This window comes from Lactuca serriola, chromosome 9 (assembly GCF_051521515.1).
Source record: "Lactuca serriola cultivar US96UC23 chromosome 9, Lser_US96UC23_V15, whole genome shotgun sequence".
Classification (NCBI taxonomy): domain Eukaryota; kingdom Viridiplantae; phylum Streptophyta; class Magnoliopsida; order Asterales; family Asteraceae; genus Lactuca; species Lactuca serriola.
In genome coordinates, this window is record NC_136416.1 from 207,303,734 (window position 1) to 207,329,252 (window position 25,519).

A 25,519-nucleotide genomic window follows, 5' to 3' on the forward strand; every position below is an offset into this window, starting at 1 on the left:
TCCGGTTTTTGCCGGTTATATCGGTTCCGGTTCCTACCGGTTCCAAAAATCCACAAAAATAACGTCCCGGTCCCGGCCCGACCGGTTCCATCGGGTTCCGGTTCCGGTGCCGATTCCGGTTCCGGTACCGGTTCCGGCCGGTTCCCCGGTCCATATGCTCATCCCTATCTCAAATACAAAATCCTCTGTCAGTGTGTACAAATCATGTCGACGCCTTCCCATGATCCTCGCTAGTACCTAAAACACATATCACATAACACGGTAAGCATAAATGCTTAGTGAGTTCCCCAAAATACCACGTACATACAACTAGCCACTCGAGGCTATAGCTCTACGAGACCTTCCGGTCAATGTGTCTTAGGGGCCTTCTGGTCCCACAATCTGAGTAGACCTTCCGGTCCTACTCTGTCGACCTTCCGGTCCATACACCGCTGACCTTCCGGTACATACATTGTTGACCTTCCAGTCTATATCATACTGACCTTCCGCTCCATACCATGCTACTCATATACATATCACATAGAAACATATATCACATTCTCGTCATAACACATAAGACCTTCCGGTCACACATAATTACCACTCTAGGTAAAGTATAATGAGAAGACTCACCTCGTATGATGTATAGTAACTCACGTGCTCGATATCCCCAAACTCGAAACAATGACCTAGCCCCCGCCTAATCACATAAAGTAATTATCTCAAATCAATAACAGCTCTCAAGGCTAGACTAATCCCTTCCTATGTTCTCTCAGAAGGCTAAAAGACCATTTTACCCCTCTAATGGTCCAAAAGTCCACATGTTGACCAAACCTTAAAAGTCAACGAAAGTTAACTGTAGGGAGGTACGCTGCACGTACTAGCTCTGTACGCGGGGCGTACTCCGTGGTCATCCAGAATCGGGGAACTCAACCCCCTACGCGGCGCGTACTGGGACTTACGCCCAGTTTCATACTTTCATGATTTTTGGTCTGAATAGATTAAGACATAAGCTCATATCTCAGATCTAGGCACTCTACTATCTCTTAAGCCATAAAGTCGAAACCTTTAAGCCTTTGCATGGCTGTAAAGGTCACCAATCACTTCAAACACATATCATCTTTCCCCATTAAGCCCTAATCTCATGCATGACTTAACCTTAACGTCCAAGATTGGATTTTTATGGATTTATAACACAAAGTACACTGAAATGGGGTAGATCAAGGTCCATGGAGTTCCTTTGCTCAAAAAGTCTCGACCTTTGGGACTTAAACCCTAAAAATGCTCCTATATGATGTTCATAACAAAAGGGTGGTAAAGTTTGAAGCTTTTTACCTTTGTGAGAAGCTCCCCACTCAGTTTAGCTCAGATTTAGAAGCTTGGACTCCAATCTTTCCTCTTCAAGGTCTTCTCTTCTTCTTCACAAGCACACAATGACACTTTCAAGCTCAAATACACACACAAGTTTAGAACGAAGGTTTAGCTCTTTTAGGGGTTCACTCTCTGGAAATGGTGGCTGGGATGAAGGCCATAGCATTCCTTTTATAGTGCTCGTGTCTCATTTAGGGTTTTGAGTCTGGGCCTATTACGCCCAGCGTACCAGGTTGAGTCTGTGTCAAAGGCACACCCATGGGTACGTGCAACGTACTCTTCAGTACGCCCAGCGTACCCACTTGTCACCATTTTCTATTTTGGGCTAATTTTGACAACTTAGAAAAGAAGAAGGATTGTATATATATATATATATATATATATATATATATATATATATATATATATATATATATATATATATATATATAATGTCATCCGGTTTTTTGGACCGGTCAGACCAGTTGAACAATCGAACCACTAAGACGGTCGGTTGTCAGTTCGGATTTCAAAACCTCGCTAAAGTATGATTCATCATCGGATAGGAGGTAAAATTACGCTTGTGTCCAATAAAGGAATTCATGACAAGAGGTGATTCAGAACAAATAAGGTTACGTCCATGTTTGAATCATTATTAATGTTAAAGCAACCATACAAAAAAAGTTCGAGGACTTAATGTGCCAACAACAACGAATGAAAGTATAAAAAAAGAAACAAGATCAACTATCGTTTTATAAATGGATTAATAAAACAATAATGTTTAAACCGATGTAAAATAATTTATATTTTTGAAGGCCAATATACATACAAAAATCATTATATTTGGTCATTTTATGTTTTAATCGTTATATTTTATTTTTGTCGATAAAAATGATCCATTGTAATACTTTATTTTTTATTTAACGAGTGTTAACTTCATTGTTTTTCATTAACATGTATGACATCAAATATATGTTCAAATATATCATCTAATTTTTTGAAATGACTTCTCGTTTATTTACATAGTATATAATATGTTAAAAGACAAATTAAAAATCAATATTTTATAGAATATATATATATATATATATATATATATATATATATATATATATATATATATATATATATACTTCTACGAAATGATTTCACGAGATTCACTCAATTGTATTGATCGTATAATATCATTGAAAAATAAGAATTCGTGTTACCAAAGGATTTCCTGTGATTATTTCTAGTATAAAATGAATCAATCATTCATTTTTGTAGGGGTGAAATTGATACGGTACCGATTTTTTTTTCTTCAAACTGCATACCGTACCAAATATAGTTGGGAGGAGAATTTAACTATCAGTACTGTACCAACTATACTCGGTACCAGTTTATTTGGCTACCAAAAAATTTGGTTGGTATATATTGGTACTAGTATATACCAAATGCTTTAACTAATTTTTATATTTGAAGAGTTTGACACAAGATTAACTATATTAGGCTTCACGTTGTAATCATCATCCAACCCAACGGTTAGAGAATTTTCCATAATCGAAAACAAATTAAACAAAAAAAAATTGTCATTGATTTTAGTACCTTTTATATGCATATAAAATAAAATAACTATCATGCACAATACAAAGTAAATGTATTCAACTACGACGTTGTTATATAGTAACTATACCGCTGTCTCACCGTCTTAATTGTAAACATTATATATAAAGTATTAACAAAAAAAATATATACTAGTCTAAGAAGTAATTAGTTAATTGTTTTTGGGTTTCTTATTTTGAGTAATATACAAGTAATCGAGTAATGTATACGTAATGTCAGACTTGCTACTCTTAATTGAAACATAAAAATGTGATAATTAATATTTATTCATATGTATTAATTGATATATATATATATATATATATATATATATATATATATATATATATATATATATATAAGGAATGGTTCAAATGAGAACTAAAAAAGATTAAGAACCGTAAGAACCTCTAACTTTAAATGTTTATAAAGGGTTTAGGGTTTAGGCTAAACCCCATAGAAACACCCTAAACCTTAAATCCTTTATAAACACCCTAAACCCTAAAACCCTTTATAAACATTTAAAATTAGACGTTATTACGGTTTTTAACATTTTTTTGTTCTCATTTGAACCTTTATATATATATATATATATATATATATATATATATATATATATATATATATATATATATATATATGTGTGTGTGTGTGTGTGTGTGTGAATTGGTTGGTACGGTACAACCGTGGTATTCAAAATTTTATATCGTTACCGTACCAAGTTTATTTAATTGGTATGGTAATACCGACCAAACATATTGGCTACCAAACATGTTGGCTACCAATTCAATTGGTTCGGTTGATAACATGTTAATTGGTTCTCTATTGTATATATTTGTCAGCCCTACATTTTTGTATCTTACCGAACAAAAATGATTATATTGTTCCTCCATTAATCAAAATTTTAGACTTTTGTCAAATATATCAATCATCCATTTTGATATCTTACTGAATAAAAATGATTATAGTGTTCCCCCATTAATCAAAAATTTAGATTTTTGGCAAATATCACCCTTTTTTTTTTAAAGAACCGGGGTGTTATTGTAATTTTGAAATCAAAACCTGTAGCCTTAAATGTATCCAGTGCCAACTGTAACAAGTTTATGACGTGACACCGTGGCAATAAAAATAAGAACTGAGTGGCAGAAAGATAAATAGAGAAACAAAAAAGGGGTATAAAAGTAAAAATCCCCTATTACATAAACAGCTATATATACACATGTATTTAACGAAGAAATCAACCAAATTATTCAACGATCAAGAACAAGAAAAGATCAATCCTTAGCCCAATTCCCCTCTCTCTCCTCCCATTCTCGCACTAGAATCAACCCCAATTCTAGAGTGAATCATACACCTTACACACATATCGGCGAGAAAGGGAAGGAGAGAGACAATCACACATCCAATTATTCATGGAAGAATTGAGAAGGACGAAGAGATTTGCTGTTCTTCTGTGCGCGGAGGACTCCGATTACGTGAAGAAGAAATACGGTGGATACTTTGGGGTTTTTATTGGAATGCTGGCGGAAGACGGCGAGATTTGGGACGTTTTTCGTGTCTGCAGCGGTCAGTTCCCTTCCGACGACGAGATCGGACTCTACGACGGTTTTGTGATCACCGGTAGCTGTAACGACGCACATGGTAACGATGCTTGGATCTGTAAACTTCTCATTTTGCTGAAGAAATTGGATTCGCTGAACAAAAAAGTACTCGGCATTTGCTTTGGTCACCAGGTAACTTTAATCGATTGATTCATTACTGATTTGCATCTTCATCTGATCAATTTCAAAGCCATTATTGAAGTTTTTTACAGTTTCGTCGTAAATTACGACTTACAGAACTTTGATTTACAACTGAACAGCTGTCTTCTACACGATATCTCTGGTTTATACGATAAAGTTTCACTTTTAGTCCTTGTACTTAAGTTCTAGTCGTTTTTTTTGACACTAAAGTTTAAAAAATCATCAACACGCGGATTGTAAAACAACGTTTTCAAATATTTAAACTCAATTAGGTTAATATTTGTTGAACATCAAAATGTCAACTTTATGTCTTGAATTTTAAAAAATATTACAATATGTTTAATTTATACAAGTTGATTCTAATGAGATCAACGGGGCATGTGTGATGACCAAAATTTATGGGCGTTTTTTAATGGTAAAATTAAAATATCTATGAATATAGCCATGATTTCGGCTTTAATATATAAAAACAAAAACGTAATTTGTTATCATGTCGTTTATACACGCCATTAATCAAGGTCATGCCGTGTAATTCTGTATGATGCCTTTGATGAAGACCCTTAAATAACGACATTAGATTATGACAAAATAAATGAAATATTGTCATGTGACATTTAATACAAATACATCGATCAAAATATTCGGGTGGACCTTGGTATCTTTAAAATACTTGGTCCACAAACTTCCTTCATTAAATTTCAGATCTTTCATATCGGTTTTCGTGTCTTCCCAATTTTGGTTTTCTTTTATTTCTGTATATTTTTGGTACAAGAATTAAGAGCTTGTTTTTTTATGTCTACTTTTAACATACCCAACAAACAAATTATGAAGCTTTTTTTAGAATAAAGATTCTTGAATTATTTCCACTTAAAAAGGTACACCACCGGCCATAAGACACATGTCCTTGTCCACCACCATATGATCCAAGAATTCGACTTCGACCTCTCCACAAGTCTCTCTCATTGTCTAATCTGTCTCATTGTAGTTCTTAAATTTTGCATCACTTTAATAGCGACACCTTGTAATATTTGGTGATAAATGTTAAAAAAACATGCGTATAATGAATGGATGATATATTTAATATTATAATCCTATAGGTTTTGATAAACATTATCATGTATCATGTTGTCAACTTATTAACAACTCATGTCTTATTAAACAAAGTTTCTTCGGTTTGAATATTTAGTGACCTAATTTATATAATGATAAATTATAAACATTATCATTTATCTAGTTATCAACTCAATAATCTTTACAACCCATGTTTTATAAACCAATGATTCTTTTGTTTGTATATTTAATGACCTAATTTATACATACAAAATGTAGGATCTATAAAATTCATGACATTTATGAAAACATTAATAGGTATTAGCGCGTTCACTTGGAGGAAAGGTTGCGCGTGCAACATCTGGATGGGACATAGGAGTACGAACCATCAATTTCTCAACATCCACAAAAACGTTTTCTAAATTGAAATTGCCAGCTCGGTTATCCTTGATTGAATGTCATCGTGATGAGGTACAGTTAAATTAATAGCATCCTGCTTTCATCTCCTCTTATTACAATTAATAGCATTGTATAATGTTGTAATAGAAAGAAATGAAAGTATATGCTACAATAAACAAATCAATGAAAGTACATTGCTATTTCTTGCATTTGACATTTTTGACTGACACTAGGTTCATGAACTACCATCGAAGGTGGAAGTGTTGGCATCATCAGATAAAACTAGGGTTGAGATGTTTAGATATGGGGATCACTTAATGGGCGTTCAAGGCCACCCTGAGTACACCAAAGATATTCTTCTTCAACTCATCGATTGCCTTCTCAAACGTAATCTAATTGAGGTACTACAATAGAAATATCGTTTTTTAAACAACAGTGTACTTTAATTTATTTATTTGTGTATTAATTATAGCATCCTACTTTCATTTGTTTGTGTTACAACATTGTATTGTACGTTAGAAGTACAATGTTGTAATAAGAAAAGATGAAAGTAGGATGGTGTAATAAACAGATCAATGAAAGTATGTTGCTATTTCTTGCATTTAACGTTGTTTTACTAAACGAGTGATATGATGTTTTGAAATAGGAGTGGAATGCTATAAAGGGGAGGGCTAGCATGGAGGACAATGAGCCCGATAGGGAGGCATGGAAACAATTGTGTACTAGCTTTCTAAAAGGGAGACTGTGATGATGAATTATAAATATTCTTGAATTCCATGAACAAATAGATGGTTGAATGAATTAGTGTATATATTCTTTTAAATTCATTTTCCTCGTCTTTATTTTATGTTGGATTAAATTAAAATGAAAACTGAAAGAAACTATTGAAAAAGATAAACCCCGATGAATCACGCCATATTTTATTAATCGATCGTATTTTCTTAACCAATTATCTTAACGAGGATTTTAACGTGACACATGACATTATTAAGTTATAATCTCAAATGAATGGACTTAGTTGAGTTATGGATGGGTAGATGTACTAGTAAATGAATGGTGAAATGAGGAAGAAACGAAATGGTTCATTACATTCTGTTATAAACTTATCATGTTTGGTTGATTTAAAGGAATAAATTGATATGTAATTAGAAAACTAAATGAAATTTGATTGATGAGAGGAGAATTTTTGTTTATAAAAATGGACTTCAGTTAGATAAAAAATAGTATCACTTATTAAATTACATAAAGACGTATTTCTTGTAAGTTGAAATATATACCAAAAAATTATGTAATTCCATAATATGTATTCAAGATAGTAAAATAATATATTTATCAATTTAAAAAAATTGTATGCAGTATTAAAAGTTAAGTATTATGATATTTTAAAATATAATTACAATAAAAAAAGATATTTTTTGATATTTTTCATAATAAAATATAATTTACTTGAAGTATTGTTATAAATATATATTCTTGTTATTGAAGATTTTATATATGAAAGTGATATATGGAATGATCATATATCATTCCACTAGGTATAAGACCCATGCATTACATGAGTTTATTGAAAAGAAAAAACTAAATATAAAATTCTAAACATTTGAGAAGTTTAAATTTAAAAGAAAAATAAGAAAAATATTGAATTATAAAAATTAAAGTGTTTTTTTCTTTAAATTTAAACAAATAATGTAGATAAATAAATAAATGAAATTAATGAAGTTTTAATTTAGTAATTTTGAAATGAAAATGAATTAATATGCATTTATTATTGAATTTAAATACTATGTAGAATTAATAAAATAGAAAAAAAAAATCATAAAATGACATGTGGAATAAAAATTTTAATTCAAAATAACCACAAAATGACATTTGGCAAATTGAATGAAAGTGTGACAAATGACCAAAAAAAAAAAAAAAAAAAAAAAAAACCTTCATTTATTTTAGGAGATTTCATAGAAATGTAAAAAGCACAAAAATAAAAAAAATAATAAAAAAAATTAGGAGATTTCATATAAATGTAAAAAGCACAAAAAAAACATTATTTTGATTTTTCAGGATGAAAATCAAATCAAAAGAAGGAATCGCATTCCTTACGGGATGTTTAATTTCACACTCATATAATAAACAATGTAACATTCCAATTTTTAGACAAAAATTTTTCATTTAAAATCATATTAAACACATTATCATAAAAATATTAAGCTTCTAAATCGTTCCAAAACATCATCAAGCCATAGTATCACAAAGTACCAAACATAATAACAACAGAAAAGTCTATAGTAAGTTAGTAGCGATGTGAGTGTCATACAGTCAAGTGGGAGCTTTTCTCTAATCACAGAAACTACCTAAAAAACATTAAGGTGTTGTTTGTTTTTTCGAAGCAAAAATGTCTGAAGTCTGCGGACCACCTCTGCAACCCTCTGTAGCAGAAAAGGTGGAACAAACGGCTGCAACATTTAAAAAAAAGTTTGTTTGTTTTTTAACGTCTGCAGACTGCTGCAGTAAGTTAAAGTAAGACGTGAAGAGGTTTGAAGCAGTTGGTTTAGTGATGCGTCATGCAGCACACGCACAACAGTTTTTAAGTCAGAAGTCTTCTGAAAAACAAACAGCTGCAAAAGGGCAAGTGTTGCGTGTGTGCTGCACGGCGCAGCAATAAGAGGTCAGAAGAGGTTTTTAGAAAAAACAAACAACACCTAAATCAACAACTATAAGCATAAATCTTAGTGAGTTTCTTAAAATACTACATACTACAACATATAATACAATGCATACAAACAAGACTCTTGGCTCTAGTGTCGATCCACTACAAAAACGACACAAGGCTCTCATGTCATTATGTTGATAATCAACAGGGACTCAAGGCTCCTGTGTCGTTCCTTCATCATCAACGAGTATTCTATGCTCACTGCTCTCGTGCTGTAAGAACTTAAAATTTAGAGAAAATTGACCTTTTAGTCAAATATTGACCAAAATGTCAAAATGATCAATTATGAGAAAAAAGATGAGAATATGAAGTTATGACTTCATGAAAATAGTCAATAAGAGTTTTAATTCACTAAAAGTTAATACCATTATAGGGCTCATGGCCTCAGACCTAATGTTTTGTCTCTGGTCTCAATCTTTTAAAAGTTGTGTTGCTATTTATCAACATGACTTGCGTTGCAACCTTTAGAAGCAACAACTCGCTTCAGCAAAAAACCAAAACTTTAAATCTCAAAACAAATTAACTTGAATTTAACTTACTCCTCAGTGTTACAAAACAAATGTATTCATGAACAAATGTTTTTCTTTTTGTTTCCATTTCGTTCGACTACTATATACCAAATACTACATAAGATTCGATTTATTTGGCTGAATGGAATAAGATAGCAAATGAATATACATGACATGTTAATAAAATAATTCATTACATCTTACCACTATGTTCCGTTTAGCTAGTAGAAATACATTGAAATTTCTTTATATTATATTTAATTAAAATGTATCGTAGTAATTTATGTTATATATTATTTATTTTTAATTAACAACTTATTTACTACAAAAAAAAAAAAAACATAACATAAGCTCATTTAAATCCAAATGGTATTAATAGTAAAAATATATCTTTTTCATCTATTTTAAGATTAATTAAAATTATGATACTTATGTAAATAAATTCAATAAAAAATACATAAATAAAATTAGATTATATTATTTATTCATGATTGAATAAACAAAACACTCTATATATGTAAATTAAATTGAATCGTTTAAGATGATTTAAACAATTCCATAAAATAAAGCAAACAATAAATCTTTTTTTCATTTCAAAGTTATTGCTTTCTAATATTTTAAGAGTGATGGGTATGGGCACTTTGATAACCGCGTTTTTGTATGCCACCTAAGCATCAAAAGTTTTCTTAATCTCCACCTTTATTTGTTAGGGGTGGTATTCAATTTCCTCAACGTCGTTGAGGTGAAGAAATGCAGAAAAAGAGAAAGCCATTGATTGGCTGGAAATGGGCGTTTCAACTCGTTTTCGTGGCAACGAGATTCAACCAATGAGATGCAATGAGTTAGGGGGTGGTGTTCCCCTCATTAAGACGAAGTTGAGTCGTGCCACGTCACACTCGTCTCTTCTCGTTGAGGCCCATACCGGATACTCTAAGTTAATAACTACTTGTTGTGGGTCAAATCAGGTTTGGGACCAACCACCAGGGTAAAACTTGAACTGGTCCAAGTTTGAAAATAACTATCCTAAAATATGCCCATATAAATTCGTCTAGGGCTGATTTATTGAAACCTCGATGATTATTATTATTATTATTATTATTATTATTATTATTATTATTATTATTTCCTTTTAACGAATAAAGAATTATAATAGTTTTTTTAGTCAAACGAAATATATTCCTATTTTATTTGGTAAATAAAAACACAATGAGAAAACATGTTTGATATTTTCTTTAAAAGTGTCAATTTTTTCATGTTGTTATCTTAGCACAAAATTATGTTCTTTCTTATTGTCTTTGTCTTCACATTTGACTTTTGCTTTTCATTCAAAATTGCAATATTTTTCATCTTGGTTCGGTCATATTGTTATATTTATCACAATGGTCAGCTCTAGTTTGATTTTTTTTAATGTCTTGACTTTTTCTAGCCGTTTTCATCTTCTGGTTCAATATCTTCATCATTTTTATCGACATCATCAAAATCGTCATAGTAGTAAGAGTCGTGGTTGTTCAATTTTTTGTTTTGGTATTATTTTTCGACGCACTTAATCCTTTTGTCAAAGCCTTGAAATGCTACGACATATTGTATGTTTCCCATCGCATCTGAGTAATCTTTTGAGCATATACATACCTCCACACGTGGTGGTTATTCTTTATTGCGATATAACATTGTCATTAAAAAATATGAATTCTAAAACTACTCTAGAAGTTTGAAAACATAAATCTAGGCTATAGTGACTAAAATTGAGAATTATGGTTGCTTATCATTCCATAATGAAATCCACATTTTATGAAATATTCTTATTTGACTAATCTAAGAGTAGATACCAACAAACATGTACTTCTTTGGTTAGATACTAGTATTTAGAAAAATTGCTTAACTATCATAGGGTTAAATAAGAAAGATGGCTCTCAACTAGTCGCTGGTTGATGGGTCAAGTCCAACATAGCAATTGACACAAGTGTGGATTTTAAAGAGTTTATAAGTTAATCGTTTGAAAAAACTTAATCACATGTATGCCAGTTCATTGCCAAAATCGTTTTAGTTACAATTTTCGAATGAAGTGTACAACTATAAGATTAAATAGTGAGTATCATATAACTGTGGAGCCAACATATAATTGCAAAGTATATTTTGTAAATAGATGATTATATACTAATGCTATTAACTTATTATCAACATTTTAGAAGGCATGTCATGGCGATGCCAAGACGCAACTTCAATGTCTCTACGTACTTAGGTTGATCAATGTATGACATAACTCAAGTTTTTTTTTAAGGAATATTTTTACCTTTATTTTCTATTATGTGTGAAACATTAGTTTTTATTAATTTATTGTTATCAGTTGCTGTTGGTATGATATTTTGATAAAATTTAAATATTTAATATAGATATATGATTATATGATTTTTCTTTGATATATTGATATTTTAATACCAATTTTTAATATATAAATATAGTGTTATTCTAAATCATGAAGTTCACGAGTTCATGATGTAAAATTAGTCCAGCTCTTGAGTTGCTAACTTTAGGGGAAATCGACTTTCAAGCTGGCTTGGGCGCTAATCAAAACACCTCCACACGTCTTTCCCTCTCTCTCTAGAATCTCCTTTTCAAACATACTCTCTCTCCTCCACCCTTCCACCCTACAACCTTAGGGTTTCATCATCCTCACCAAATTCCAGTTCGATCGATCTTCATCCCAATGGGCGACGAACCAGTGGTTCCTTCCACGTCTCAACAGCAACAACCTCCACCGCCAACTAATGCCAACGCCGCTCCGCTTGGCCACAACGTCATCCCAATCGTCAACAAGCTTCAAGATATATTCGCTCAACTCGGAAGCTCGTCCACTATCGAGCTCCCTCAGGTTGCCGTTGTAGGTAGCCAGAGCAGTGGTAAATCTAGTGTGCTTGAAGCTCTTGTAGGCCGTGATTTTTTGCCTAGGGGTTCCGATATCTGTACGCGCCGACCTCTTGTGCTTCAGCTCCTTCAGATCAAGCGGAAGCCCGATGGGACAGATGAAGAGTACGGTGAATTTTTGCACGTACCGGGGAAAAAGTTCTATGATTTCAATGAAATTCGTAGAGAAATTCAGGTGTGATTCCTATAGTTTGTTATGTTTCTTCACTTCAAATCATGTTAGTTTAATGGCCTCCAATGGTTGCAGAGACAGTTGGTGTCCATATTATATTACTTTCACTAGGTTGCGTGCTTTTCCATCCTAGTTCTTACCATCTAATGGGATCACTTATTCCACGCTACTAATATTCTGTGATAGCTGTATCTAAATATTTCTCACAGTAGATTATCTTGACCTAACATAAGACGAAATTAGAATGAATGGATGACAAAAATATTGATCTTCATTAGATTTCCTATCCTCTTCTAGGCAAGCATGACAAAAATATCAATCCTTAGTTTGACAAAAGAAAGTAAGCGAAGATGTTTCCCTGCTGTCAACTTGTATTCTATTAAGCTTAGTTTCCGAGATATATTATAGCTTGTTCAAGTGTACCTGTGAAAGATTAATTTGAAGTAAACTCATTGGTCATATTTATAAAATTAGCTCCCTAGACCAATTTTACTACCTACAGAAACATACATTGAATAGAATTTTGTTGTTTACAACTTTACATGCTAACAGAGTAACAATGTCTTTGAATTCTGTATGATCATTAGCCTTTAAACAGAAAGATGAAGCACTTTATATTCTTGTCAAGTAAGATTTGACAACTGATTTCTTATCTGAAAATATGGATACTATAGGCTGAGACTGACAGGGAAGCAGGAGGAAACAAGGGTGTTTCTGACAAGCAAATCCGTTTAAAGATTTTCTCCCCTAATGTTCTTGACATAACTCTGGTTGATTTACCTGGCATAACAAAAGTTCCTGTGGGTGATCAGCCCTCTGATATTGAAGCTCGCATCAGAACAATGATAATGTCATACATTAAGACTCCCAGCTGTTTGATTCTTGCTGTGACACCAGCAAATTCAGATCTTGCCAACTCAGATGCCCTTCAGATTGCTGGAAATGCTGATCCAGATGGTACTTGACTCCATGCTGATGTCACTTATGATATTTCGAGTAGAATCATTTCTTTAAAATGATATTAACCTCTTTATTTTGACAGGTTACCGAACAATTGGTGTGATAACAAAGGTGCAATATAACATAAACCCAAGTTTTCATTTTTAGTCATATTCCTATTTGTTATCTGTTATTATTCATTTCTGACATGTTGTATCCTATTCATTTTATTTAGTTGGACATCATGGATAGAGGTACAGATGCTCGTAACTTTTTGCTTGGAAAAGTTATTCCCCTAAGACTTGGTTATGTGGGTGTTGTCAATCGTAGTCAAGAGGTAATATTTTTCGTCCTTCAACACTAAAAAACCAAACTTTATTGTTATAGATGCACTTGTGGGGCTTTTCTTGTGTTATTTAATCTCATAACTTATATACAATATTGTTAAATAGGATATTATGCTTAATCGAACAATTAAAGATGCACTTGTGGCTGAGGAGAAGTTCTTTCGCAGCCGTCCGGTATGACTACTTTATAATATATATATATATATATATATATATATATATATAATCAATTTAGCAATGAATGGATCTTTAGTTAATCTAACTATTTATAGTGCAGGTTTATAATGAGCTTGCTGATCGATGTGGTGTGCCTCAACTAGCAAAGAAGTTGAACCAGGTATTGTGAGTGTTTGAAAAATCTCTTTTTTACCCATGAACGATTTGATATTTGTTAAAAGATATAACATAATAAAATATAATGATTTTCTACTTCTTTTGATTTGCAGATTCTGGTGCAACATATCAAAACAGTGCTACCAGGGTTGAAATCACGCATTAGTGCTACATTAGTTTCAGTGGCAAAAGAGCATGCTAGTTATGGAGAGATCACAGAGTCAAAGGTATATCTTATTGATAATCATGATCTTGAATCTTGCTAGTTTTATTTTGTATTATATAACCTTTTTTTTTATTATTTGCAGGCAGGCATGGGAGCTCTTCTTTTAAATATTCTTTCAAAGTATTCAGAAGGTTGTGTGATTTTTCTCCCTTTTTTGTTTTTATTCATTATAAATGGAGCCAAATGTATATATTTCTATAATTTTCTAGTTATTGATACCATACTTAATCTGTTAATTCCTTTAAACAGCCTTCTCATCAATGATTGAGGGAAAGAATGAAGAGATGTCCACATCTGAGCTCTCTGGAGGAGCAAGAATACATTATATTTTCCAGTCAATATTTGTGAAGAGCTTGGAGGTCTGTATATTTTGAGTTTTATGTATAAACATGCATACTATTTCTACACTGCCCTCCCTTTATTCCAATTGATTCATCATTTAAAACTTTTCTCCTTAGTTTCTTGTGGATAGTTTACTTGTAAGGCCCATGTTGTTTCTTGAGTGGATCTTGTTTGCTCCTCATTGTAAAATGAAACCTCTTCTCTAGGCAGGGATAAATGCAAGAAATAGCAATGTAATCCAGATACAAAGCTATTTTTATTGCTATAGTTGGGTAGATTTTCATAGCATAATGTCTTAATAAGAAAATATTGAACATACAATGCCATAGCTGGGTTGATTTGTTAAATTATAATGCCTTAATAGAAATTTTTTGAAAGCAAAATGCTGTAATAGAAACAAATTAAAGTAGGATGCTATAATAAACAAACCAATGAAGGTACATTGCTGTTTCTTGCATTCAACCTTTTAAGGATAAATATTTCAAATGAAATATAATGATCTGCATATATTTTTTTCATCTTTAGTAGCTGATGAAATTGTATTCCTGTTTCAGGAGGTTGACCCTTGTGAGGATTTGACTGATGATGACATTCGCACAGCTATACAAAATGCAACTGGACCAAGATCTGCATTGTTTGTGCCAGAAGTAGGTCTTACCCTCTTTCTTTTTTCTTCCCTAAACCCTAATTTCATCATCTGTACATGCTTCTAGTTTAATATCTTATTATAATGGCTTAAAGATAGATGCTTTATGTGCATTTGCAGATTCCTTTTGAAGTTCTTATAAGAAGACAAATTGCTCGGTTATTAGATCCAAGTGTTCAATGTGCAAGATTTATTTATGATGAGTTAATTAAGGTTGGAGATAATCAAATCTTTTTATATTTAAATTTTCATGATTGTGTACAACATTGGGATTCTGATTTGTAGTTTTTGTGTCTTAGATGAGTCATCACTGTATGGTGAATGAGCTACAGAGGTTTCCTGTTCTGAGGAAACGAATGGATGATGTAATTGGGAATTTTTTAAGAGATGGCCTTCAACCTTCCGAAACTATGATTGGACACATTGTTGAAATGGAGGTATATATAATGGTGGAATTGATTATTTCTAAAACAAAAAATGTAAAACATAATAAAACCTCATAAAGTGCAAATCAATGAAAGTACATTGCTTTTTCTTGCATCTAATCCTGTAAACTGATGTCCAATATCTTTTGCAGATGGATTATATAAACACTTCACACCCGAATTTTATTGGTGGGAGTAAAGCTGTTGAAACAGCAATGCAGCTAGTGAAGTCATCTAAAATTACAACCACAAATTCAAGGCAAAAGGTGAAACTCTAAACTCTAAATAGTATGTTTGCCTGTTTACTCACTTGCTGATGTCATCTTTTCTGACTTCCATTTTTTGTTTTTTAAATTTTATTTGGGCAAAGGATGCTGCTGATGACAAAGCACCACAATCTGAAAGAGGCATCAAGTCACGTGCAATTCTTGGTAGACAGGTCAATGGAATTGTCACAGAGCAGGTTGTTATAAATATAATGCTTCACATGTTCAAAATAGCAATCTATTTTCTTTAATTTCTTTATTATAACATTATACTAAAACATAAGGTCTTGTATGAGATTGATTAACCCTTCTTTCTATTACAACTTTTTACTTTTGAAAATTCCATCTATTTTTTAACAAATATCATCCAAACACAAGCCAATTTTTTCTGCTACAAAAAAATTCTACAAGAAAAATATTGAAAGTAGAATGTTATTATTGGGTATTTGGAAATACAATGTCTTGAAGTAAGTTGCTTTTATTATTATTATTATTATTATTTTGGTACTAATTTTTAGGAATTTCAATTTTGCAGCATAATCAGCCTGGGTCTCGTCCAGTTGGCGAGGTTGAGAAGCCGACATCTGGTAAGAAATAGCATCTTACTTCCATTTCTCCTAATTAAAGTATTTTTTTTTCTCATTATACTTTAAAAGATCTTCCCACTTATAGCATTGTACTTTGAAAAATATATAAGTAGGTTATTATAGTAAACAAATAAACAAAAGAAGTAAGTTGCTATATTTCTTGCATATAACTTAAAATTTTGAGTGATTTTTTTAGGAAGCACAAGCTGGGGGATCTCATCAATTTTTGGTGGGTCAGATAACAACAGAATGTCCGTTAAAGACAACTCTTCAAGCAAACCATTTAATGAACCTGTTCATACCATCGATCATATGGATTATTCATCTTCAATGATCCATTTAAGGGAGGTGAGAATGTGATTATAAAAAAGCTTATAATAGTGGAAGTTATCGATAGATTTTATAAAAGAAATACTAAATAGTTATTATTATTTTTTTTTTTGTAGCCACCAACGGTTTTGAGGCCATCTGATGCGAATTCTGATCAGGAGGCTATTGAGATTAACGTTACGAAATTGTTGTTGAGATCTTATTATGATATTGTCAGGAAGAACATTGAGGATTATGTGCCCAAAGCCATCATGCACTTTTTGGTAATTTTCATCTTATCTATTTCCCATCGTGAGAAGCTTCTCTAATGTTTATATATTTTTCTTTTTGATGCAATGTCAGGTTAACCATACAAAAAGAGAGTTGCACAATGTCTTCATTAAAAAGTTGTACAGGTACTTCTCATATTTTTAATAAATGACACTTTTATTTTTGTAAAATTAACTACAAAAACAATTTTTTTTATATATCTAATAATGTGTGATTTAATTTAAATTTAAACAGAGATGATTTATTCGAACAAATGTTACAAGAACCCGATGAAGTTGCCACAAAGAGAAAACGCACCCGTGATCTCCTCCGTGTCCTTCAACAAGCTTTTCGTGTACGTTTCCATTTGATTTAATAAATTTCTATTAATTAATTAATTAATTAATTATATGTTTTCAATTAATCTATTCAAAATTAATTGTTTATAGACATTGGACGAATTACCACTAGAAGCCGAAACAGTGGAACGAGGTTACAGTCTGACCAATAAGGATCCGACAGGTCTCCCAACATCATCAATGTATTCTTCCGGAAGCAGTTCAATGGACTACACAGCTTCCCCCAAGAATCAAAGATCACGTAGCAAGTCTTCTAATTCCGGGGAATTGAATTCCAATTCCTCCTTTTATGGGAATTCAGAATACTACAACGGGAACAATCGCAATTCCCTTCTTGGACTTTACCCAACTTCCGATCTTTAAACTACACAAACTCATGCTACAAGTACAACACAAGAGATATGCATTAGAGATGTAGACTCGTTATTCTTTTTCTTAAAATTACGATATAGTGCATTGTTTTATTAAGCTCCAGTGAGCGAGGTGCTGGGGCGATTCTGTCTTTTTGATCATCCATAAATTCCACATTTTTGAGGAAGTCTATCGAATATCAACTGTTTGGGAATGTTGAATTAATGTACAGTGATTTGCATTTTTCGGTTCTTTGTAATATGAATGGGTGTGGGTTTCCTTTTTTTTATCTTATGTTTCGAAAGAAGTGATTATTTACATACATGCAATGTTGCTTTTGCTTGTGTGAGCTATTTTTTATAATAAGGATATGATGACGAGGGCATTCATGTCTTTTCAACAGATTTCTAGACATGACTTTCTTGTAACAAATTCTTTATAGCATCATTGATTCGCTTCATGAAAACAAAATTCCCCCATACAGTGCATTGACATACAACAATGACTAGTTAGAGATGCAAAACATGAAAAATGCTTATAAATGATTATGTGTTGTGTGTGATTCGTTGGCTATTGTTATATGGTCTATGAAAATTGTGTGTTATAAGGGAATGGAGAATGTTGTAGAAAAGGTTGTTAATTATACCTTGTTAGATACCAAATCTCTTTGTTTTGCTACAAATATAGTCAAAACTTTGGAACCTAAATATTGTAATGATGTTTGTCATGATCCAAAATTCCAAATTGGATCAATGCCAAGAACCAACAGATGGAGGCTTTATAGTTTATATGTGAATAAAGCCTAGAAATCACTGTCTCTGCCCATCTGTAATTGTCCATTCTGACATGTACAATCATTATCCTGGAAGGTGAAAGACCATCTCGTAAGAAATTTCTTATATCACCCTCCATTTGTTTCATGAGGAAAAGAAACCTCTAGATTTTATTGTGTTTTTAATTTGGCTAAATGGAAGAAATTTTTTTCATCCCATATTGGTATAAGGTAGTAAGATGGAATGGTGTCCAAGCCTATAAAAAGAGTTTACTGCTTTGGTTTCTAAACACCCCTATCAAATGTACATGGAGTATTTGATTCTTTCTTTTATTATTTTGTTTGAGTTTAGAACAAAAAAAAAGTTAGTCTGCATTATAATTTCTCATATAAGGGATCTTTCTTTATGGAGGCTTGTAGTTCTTCGACTATGATCTTTTCCACTTATATTATTGTCTTTGGTTATTCTCTATAGGGTAAATTACACTGATCGTCCCTCGTGTACATGCCAAAAAGCGTGTTTAGTCCCTATTTTCAAAAATTAACTCGGACAGTCCCTGGTTTGGTTAAAAGTTGCACATGACATCCCTCATTAGTTTTTATTTGCACGTTTAATCCCTTACAAGACATGAAATGACTATTCTACCCTTTTTATTCTTTTTTTCATTTATTTTATTTTTCTTACAATTATTTATAATATACAAAACAAAATAGAAACCCCCCCCCCCCACCCCTAAACTCTTTGATAAAATCCCCACCGTCGGACCATCACCACCGCCAACAACCATCGACCACCACCTATTTTTACCTGAATTAGCCTTCATCAATCAAAAAAAAAAAAATTACACAACCACCGGCATCACTAAAGTCATCTCACCTGGAATTCATTACCACCATAATCACCTTTATATACATCCACTAACAACCACCATCAACACTATACATAATCCACTGCCAACCACCACCTTAATCATCACACCCCCACTAGGCCAACACCTTATGCAAATCAATAATCATACAAAAAATTAAAAGAAGAAATTAAAACTCCCCTCTTCGTCGAATTCATACACCCTAACCTCCAATTCGTTGTATTCTTCACCTCATTAGAAAAAAAAACAATACCCAAACTATAAAGGTGTGTTCCATTCTTGATCTGTACCTAAAAGAAACAGGAAAGGAATGGGTGGGTTCAACTTCAATTCCAAACGAGAAAAAGATTCGAAGAAATATGGACATGGGTTTGAAATGTGTTGTCATCGTCGAACAATCTAGGGTTTGTCATCACCTGAATCACCGTCGGGTGCACCACCTCGTACCTCAAATCTAAGATGGTTGTCGCCTAAGTTTTCGAGCAGCTGCCTGTTTCATGACAAATTTTACTTTGGGGGTCTCAAATTGAACACCACCACCACCTGTAATCTCTGCTTCCGTCGTGTGTCCTCACCGTAATTGGAGATCGTCTGACGGTTTTAGGAGGTTGTAGATGGTGTGTGTGACCAATGTTTGTTAGACCGGTTTTAAGGTGAGTCCGAAATGAGAATGGGGTGGAGGTTGAAAAGTCACCGATGAATCGCCAGAGGGTATTGATCGGAGGTGGAAAATTTTCTTCTAATTATTGAGAACCGGACTTTGGGGAAAGGGAAGGGGAGGGTGGTTAGGTGGAGAAATTTATTTATTTATTTTAAGTTTAAAAATGATTAAAGAATAAAAGAAAACTAAAAAAGAAAATATTAAGGGCAAAATAGACTTTTTATGTCGAGAGGGATGAAGTGTGCAACTTTTAAATAAATGAGGGACGGTGTGAGTTAATTTTTGAAAATAGGGACTGAACATGCTTTTGGGCACCCGCACCAGGGACGAACGGTGTAATTTACCCTTCTCTATATTTTTCATTTGAATTTGTTGGGAATCATCGAGACCATGTTTCCACCACATTAACCGTATGATGTGGCTCATTTGAGACAAAATAAATACATGTGTAAAGAAACCACACCTTAGCCCCTTATATAGGAGGCTCCTTGTGTTCCCTATTGTTACGTATAGATAAACACCACCTATGGATTATTAATTATTGACAATTTATACAAATTGGGGCTAGCCCACTTGGATAACAAGGAGGTCCTGAGTTCGATCTTAGGCAAATACTAACATGACCGTTCAAAAACAAAATTGAGACAGAAAAATCATTGTACACATTGATAGATGCAGCTTTTGTCATTAACAGTGGTATTTGATCCCTTGAACTTGAACTTCTTTCTTTAATTCATCAACTATTTATACAAGATAGGTAGGTTTATATTTGGAAATATTCCTTCCACCAAGCGAATCCTAGTCTAACACTAATTACTAATATGATAATAGTCTAATACACCCCTGTTAGAGATGTAAGAATACTCAGACTAGGAGTTTTTTAAAAAAATTTGAAAGTCCTTTGGTAAAGATATCAATTATTTGAATTTAGAAGGATGAGAAAAACTCGGATGTTGCCTTTAGCGACTTGTTCTTGGACGAAGTGGATATCAATTTTGTGTGTTGGTATTGAACATAATTGTTGGAGAGTTACATGACACTCACATTGTCATCGTAGAAAAAAGTGGCTTTGGTAATGGTAGTGCGAGTTCCGTTATTAAGTTAGTTTTAAAGACAACATCAGCCACCCCTGTATTCAACTTCATCACTAGAGCATGAAATAACAAGAAATAAGGTTATCTCCCAAAAAATGAAATAACGAGAAATGGAACGACGTCTAGGCAACCGCCCTAATCATCATCATTAGGCATCTGTAGGCACGAAGGTGGTAAGATGTTTTGTAAACGGATAAATTGTAATCAAGAGTGCTACTAAGCAAGCATAATATCTGTTTGAAGGAAATCATATGATAATCCTGTGGATCATATATGTGAAGATGTATTTGAAGAGCTATGAATAGTCTCCACTTTAGTAAGTGATAAAACATATATCGATTTGATGGAGATGAGGATCTTGTCTTTTGTATCAATACGGGTGGGATTGATGCAAAAGATTATATACCGACACGTTTGAGTATTTCCATAACATATTTTCTTTGATGGAGGACGGACTACCGTAATGCCAAGGAAATAACCAAGGAACTCAAGTCTTTCATGGTAAATTTATGGACAAGATTTTAAATAGTGTGTTTACGAAGGCAACCAGGGGATATGGTAAGAATAATATGATCGACATAAAGTAAGATATATCCAATATCTTACTACTCCGTTTCTTCTATAGTCTTGTAGATTTTCCATAAACACGTGATTTTCCAAACCTGAACAACTCTTTTATTTATAATAACTAGTTCGATCATACATGATACTATAAAAAAAAACTCTAATCTCAATACAAATCACTCAAATAACAAACGAATGAAGAAGATACAGAGTAGTAGAAACCCTAATATACTATAGAAGAAACGAAAGAAAAGTATGTGTAGTGTGTGTTACAAATGAGCTTAATGACAAAGCTTTTCTCTGTTCTTCAATATCGAAACATAACACATATGACCCATGTGTCATCAAGATTCGTGTGTCCTGATTTGTCAACTTTCAAGGAAACGAACCGCAACCCAAAGATTTTCCATATTAACACAAACAACTCACTAGAAATGTTATCAAATCATGATTTCCAACTAATCAACTTATACCTTCAAAGAAAACAAAATATATGCACAAAATATACTACAAAATATGAACCAAATTATAACCAATGTTAACATTAAGAGGAAATTACACGAATGGTCCCTGTGGTTTGGGGTAATTTGCACGTTTGGTCCCTAACTTATTTTTTTTAACTCGGAAGGTCCCTAATGTTTGTTTTTGTTACGCGTTTGGTCCTTACTATTTATTTTTGTTACGCGCTTAGTCCCTGTCTTACCTAAAAAGGCTATTATTTAAATAGGGAAAAAATTGTAAGATAGGTAAGGTAAAGCGAGGGGGTGGGGTTGGGGGTGTGTATATTTAAATAACTTTAAAAATCAATGACAAAATAGTCTTTTTAGATAAGACAAGGACCAAGCGCGTAACAAAAACAAACAATAGGGACCTTTCGAATTAAAAAAATAAGTTAGAGACCAAACACGCAAATTACCCTAAACCATAATGACCATTCGTGTAATTTCCTCTAACATTAAATAGAAATAGTTGTATATTCCCCCCACCCCACCCCCCAAAAATAAATAAATAAATAAATAAAAATATAAAAAAACAATCCTAATATTTTTATAATTTTTACCTCTTATAAAATATATCAATTAAGCCTATCCTTTTAGACAAAAAAATCATGCTGAGAAAATACTAAAGATTTGGTTTGTATATCATTTGATTTGCGGAATCAGTTTTAACTACTCTCAAAATCCCATTTGTAATTTTCTCTCTTACAAATTGTAAACCAACTTCAATATATTTAATTTTTTCATGAAAAACAGGATATGAAGCTAATTTAATTGCAGAATCATTATCACAAAAAACACTAACATTACTTAAATCCTTTGTTCCAAGATCAAACATAATTTTCAAAATCCAAAAATGATTTCCCAAGTAATAGAGCCAAGAGATCTATATATTCAGATTTATTAGAAGACCGAGAAACAGAAGGTTGTTTCTTATTCTTCCAAGAAACACCATAATTTCCAATATAAACCAAATAACTAGTAATAGATCTTTTAGTTGACAAATCCCCTTTGTCAGGACAAATTTTTAAGATACCTTAAATGCCTAAAAGCAACGTTTAAGTGTGACTTTCTAGGCTTATGCATGAACTGAATGAGAATATGAACACTATACGATATATCTGGCCTAGTAATAGTAAGATATATTAGTTATTGTAACATTCATTATTCAGGTAAATCACAATTTTGACCTTTAATATGAAATTTTGTTGCAATAATGGTCCCATGGCCCCATTAGTGAAACGCGCCACTTTGATGTTACACTTGGTGTATGTTTTGGTATGCTAGACGTATGTGGCAAAGTGCAAACCCTAATTTTTAGGGTTTGAGCACTATTTAAGCATCATTAAGTCCCTTAAGACTCCTTCTGTAACACCCAGATCCTCAGGTATTGATAAAGATATTTCGGTGTGGATTTTTGGAGGACCTACTCGGCGAGTTGGCTTCCCAACTCGTCGAGTAGTAGCGGGTTTGGACGTGGGGGTTTAATGATCTACTCGTCGAGTCCATTATGGTACTCGCCGAGCAGATGCTGGCAGATGAAACCCTAGATTCCAGGGCCTTGCACCCTATTTAAAGGGTCATTAGCCTCCCTTGGCCTCCCCTTTACAGCTCCATACCTCCTTAAAACCCCGATTCGAGTGTGAGTGTGTTCTTGGTGATTTTGAAGCTTGAAGGAGGGATTTGGTGAAGGAATCACTTGAGGAATCAAGCTAGAAGAAGCAAGGGATCGTGGGGATTCTAGATCTACTTCTGTGGAGAACTTTCTAAAGGTACTAAGCTATCTCTTGGCTCATTTCCACCCAAAACCCTCTTGTGCATGGATTCTAAGAAAGGGCTTTTGTGTTTAAGCCAAGATCTGAAGTTGTAACTTCAGATCTGAACTCCTTTTGGCCTTAAGATGCATAAAGTTATCAGTTGAGCTTAGCATGCACCTTCCCTCAAGTGTATTACCCCATTCCAAGCTTAGATTTGCTATTTTGGGGCCTTAAAGCCTTGCATGCACGTAAAGTTTGCAAATTTACGTGGAAAGCATGCCTCAGGAGCCTAGATCTGCAGTTTGGAAGCTTTGCATGGCTCAAAAAGGGTCTGTATGGATTGAGATCTGAAAGGACTCGGCGAGTCACAGGGGGTGACTCGGCGAGTCATTTGAAGGCAGGCATGGACTCGCCGAGTTGGATGAACAACTCGGAGAGCCCAATGAATTTTGCCATGAACTCGGCGAGTCGGATGAAGGTTACCTAGAACTCAGCGAGTTGAAGGAACAGCTCGGCGAGTCGAGTAGGATTTCCCAATGGCTGGATGTTCGTAGACGTGTCGAGTGTCAAGCAAGGGAACTCGACGTATGACCTTAGATTATCAATCAAGACTGTATGAACTCGACGAGTCGCCTCGATGAGTCGGCGAGTAGATGATATTCTGGGATACTCAGCGAGTTACTAGTTGTACTCGGCGAGTTAGGGTCAACATGGACAGTTGACTTGACCTTGGTTGTAGTTGACCAGGATGGACTTTGGGGAAATGACTGGATATTGTATGACACTTTTTAGGCAGTTGCGTGGAGCAGCCCGTGGGGTACATTTGGTCACAAAGTGTCAGTTCAAAATTCATGACAGTGAGTCTTCTCACCATACCCATGGGTCTAAGGCACCAAGGCCGGCCCATTATGTGTTTATGACATATGTGGTAGATATTTTGTGTGCTGTTATGTGATGGCATGTTATGCATGAAGACCCCGGGGGGAGCCCGTGGCATTGGATGTAAGACCATGTGGGGTAGCCCATGGCAGTCCTAGGTGAAGACCATGTGGGGTAGCCCATGGCATTGGATGTAAGGCCATGTGGGGGAGCCCATGGGAGTCCTAGGCAAAGACCATGTGGGGTAGCACATGGCACTTTCTCAGGTTTCATGTATGCATGGCTTACGTGATATATGTGTAGCTTTTAAAGCTAACAGGATATATGATATGTGGTTTGTGTGTGTGGTATGCTCTGGGAAACTCACTAAGCATTTCACTTATAGGTTGTTGATTGTTTCAGGTACTTCAAAGCCAAAGGGAAAAGGCAAGGCGTGATGACGTGGCGTGCACTCTACCTCTCTTTTTGTGTGATGGGACTATCTGATGTTTTCAAAAGTACATTGAAATTGTAATAATTATGATTTGAAAAACAAATGGTTTGTAAATTATGAGTGATGGGAATTGTTTGAGTAATTAAAAATGAAAAAAATTCTTGATAAAAATTGGGTCGTTA

General features: G+C 33.6%; 2 protein-coding genes across 2 annotated transcripts; both read left to right on the forward strand.

The window, feature by feature from the left end:
- Window positions 1-4,166: 4,166 nt before the first annotated feature.
- LOC145074210 (gamma-glutamyl peptidase 5-like) lies at window positions 4,167-6,931 on the forward strand. Its single transcript, XM_079020629.1, has 4 exons — window positions 4,167-4,646; window positions 6,024-6,176; window positions 6,338-6,505; window positions 6,751-6,931. The coding sequence occupies exons 1-4, from the start codon at window positions 4,326-4,328 to the stop codon at window positions 6,850-6,852; spliced, it is 744 nt and encodes a 247-aa protein (XP_078876755.1). The 5' UTR covers window positions 4,167-4,325; the 3' UTR covers window positions 6,853-6,931.
- Window positions 6,932-11,818: 4,887 nt separating this feature from the next.
- Window positions 11,819-18,100, forward strand: LOC145072424 (dynamin-related protein 3A-like). The gene is made up of 20 exons (XM_079018844.1): window positions 11,819-12,414; window positions 13,086-13,368; window positions 13,454-13,482; window positions 13,586-13,687; window positions 13,803-13,871; window positions 13,975-14,034; window positions 14,144-14,257; window positions 14,339-14,387; window positions 14,506-14,615; window positions 15,153-15,245; window positions 15,365-15,457; window positions 15,544-15,681; window positions 15,822-15,935; window positions 16,040-16,132; window positions 16,471-16,522; window positions 16,719-16,870; window positions 16,969-17,115; window positions 17,195-17,247; window positions 17,357-17,456; window positions 17,551-18,100. Exons 1-20 carry the CDS (start codon window positions 12,022-12,024, stop codon window positions 17,821-17,823), a joined length of 2,517 nt encoding a protein of 838 aa, XP_078874970.1. The 5' UTR covers window positions 11,819-12,021; the 3' UTR covers window positions 17,824-18,100.
- Window positions 18,101-25,519: the final 7,419 nt, after the last annotated feature.

Bases quoted from the DNA above. Each gene is read 5' to 3' on its own strand.
- LOC145074210 (XM_079020629.1), top strand. From the start codon at position 4,326: ATGGAAGAATTGAGAAGGACGAAGAGATTTGCTGTTCTTCTGTGCGCG. The intron at 4,647-6,023 runs GTAACTTTAATC...AAACATTAATAG, and splicing joins GCATTTGCTTTGGTCACCAG to GTATTAGCGCGTTCACTTGG. The intron at 6,177-6,337 runs GTACAGTTAAAT...GACTGACACTAG, and splicing joins TTGAATGTCATCGTGATGAG to GTTCATGAACTACCATCGAA.
- LOC145072424 (XM_079018844.1), top strand. From the start codon at position 12,022: ATGGGCGACGAACCAGTGGTTCCTTCCACGTCTCAACAGCAACAACCT. The intron at 13,688-13,802 runs GTAATATTTTTC...ATTGTTAAATAG, and splicing joins TTGTCAATCGTAGTCAAGAG to GATATTATGCTTAATCGAAC. The intron at 15,682-15,821 runs GTATATATAATG...TATCTTTTGCAG, and splicing joins GACACATTGTTGAAATGGAG to ATGGATTATATAAACACTTC.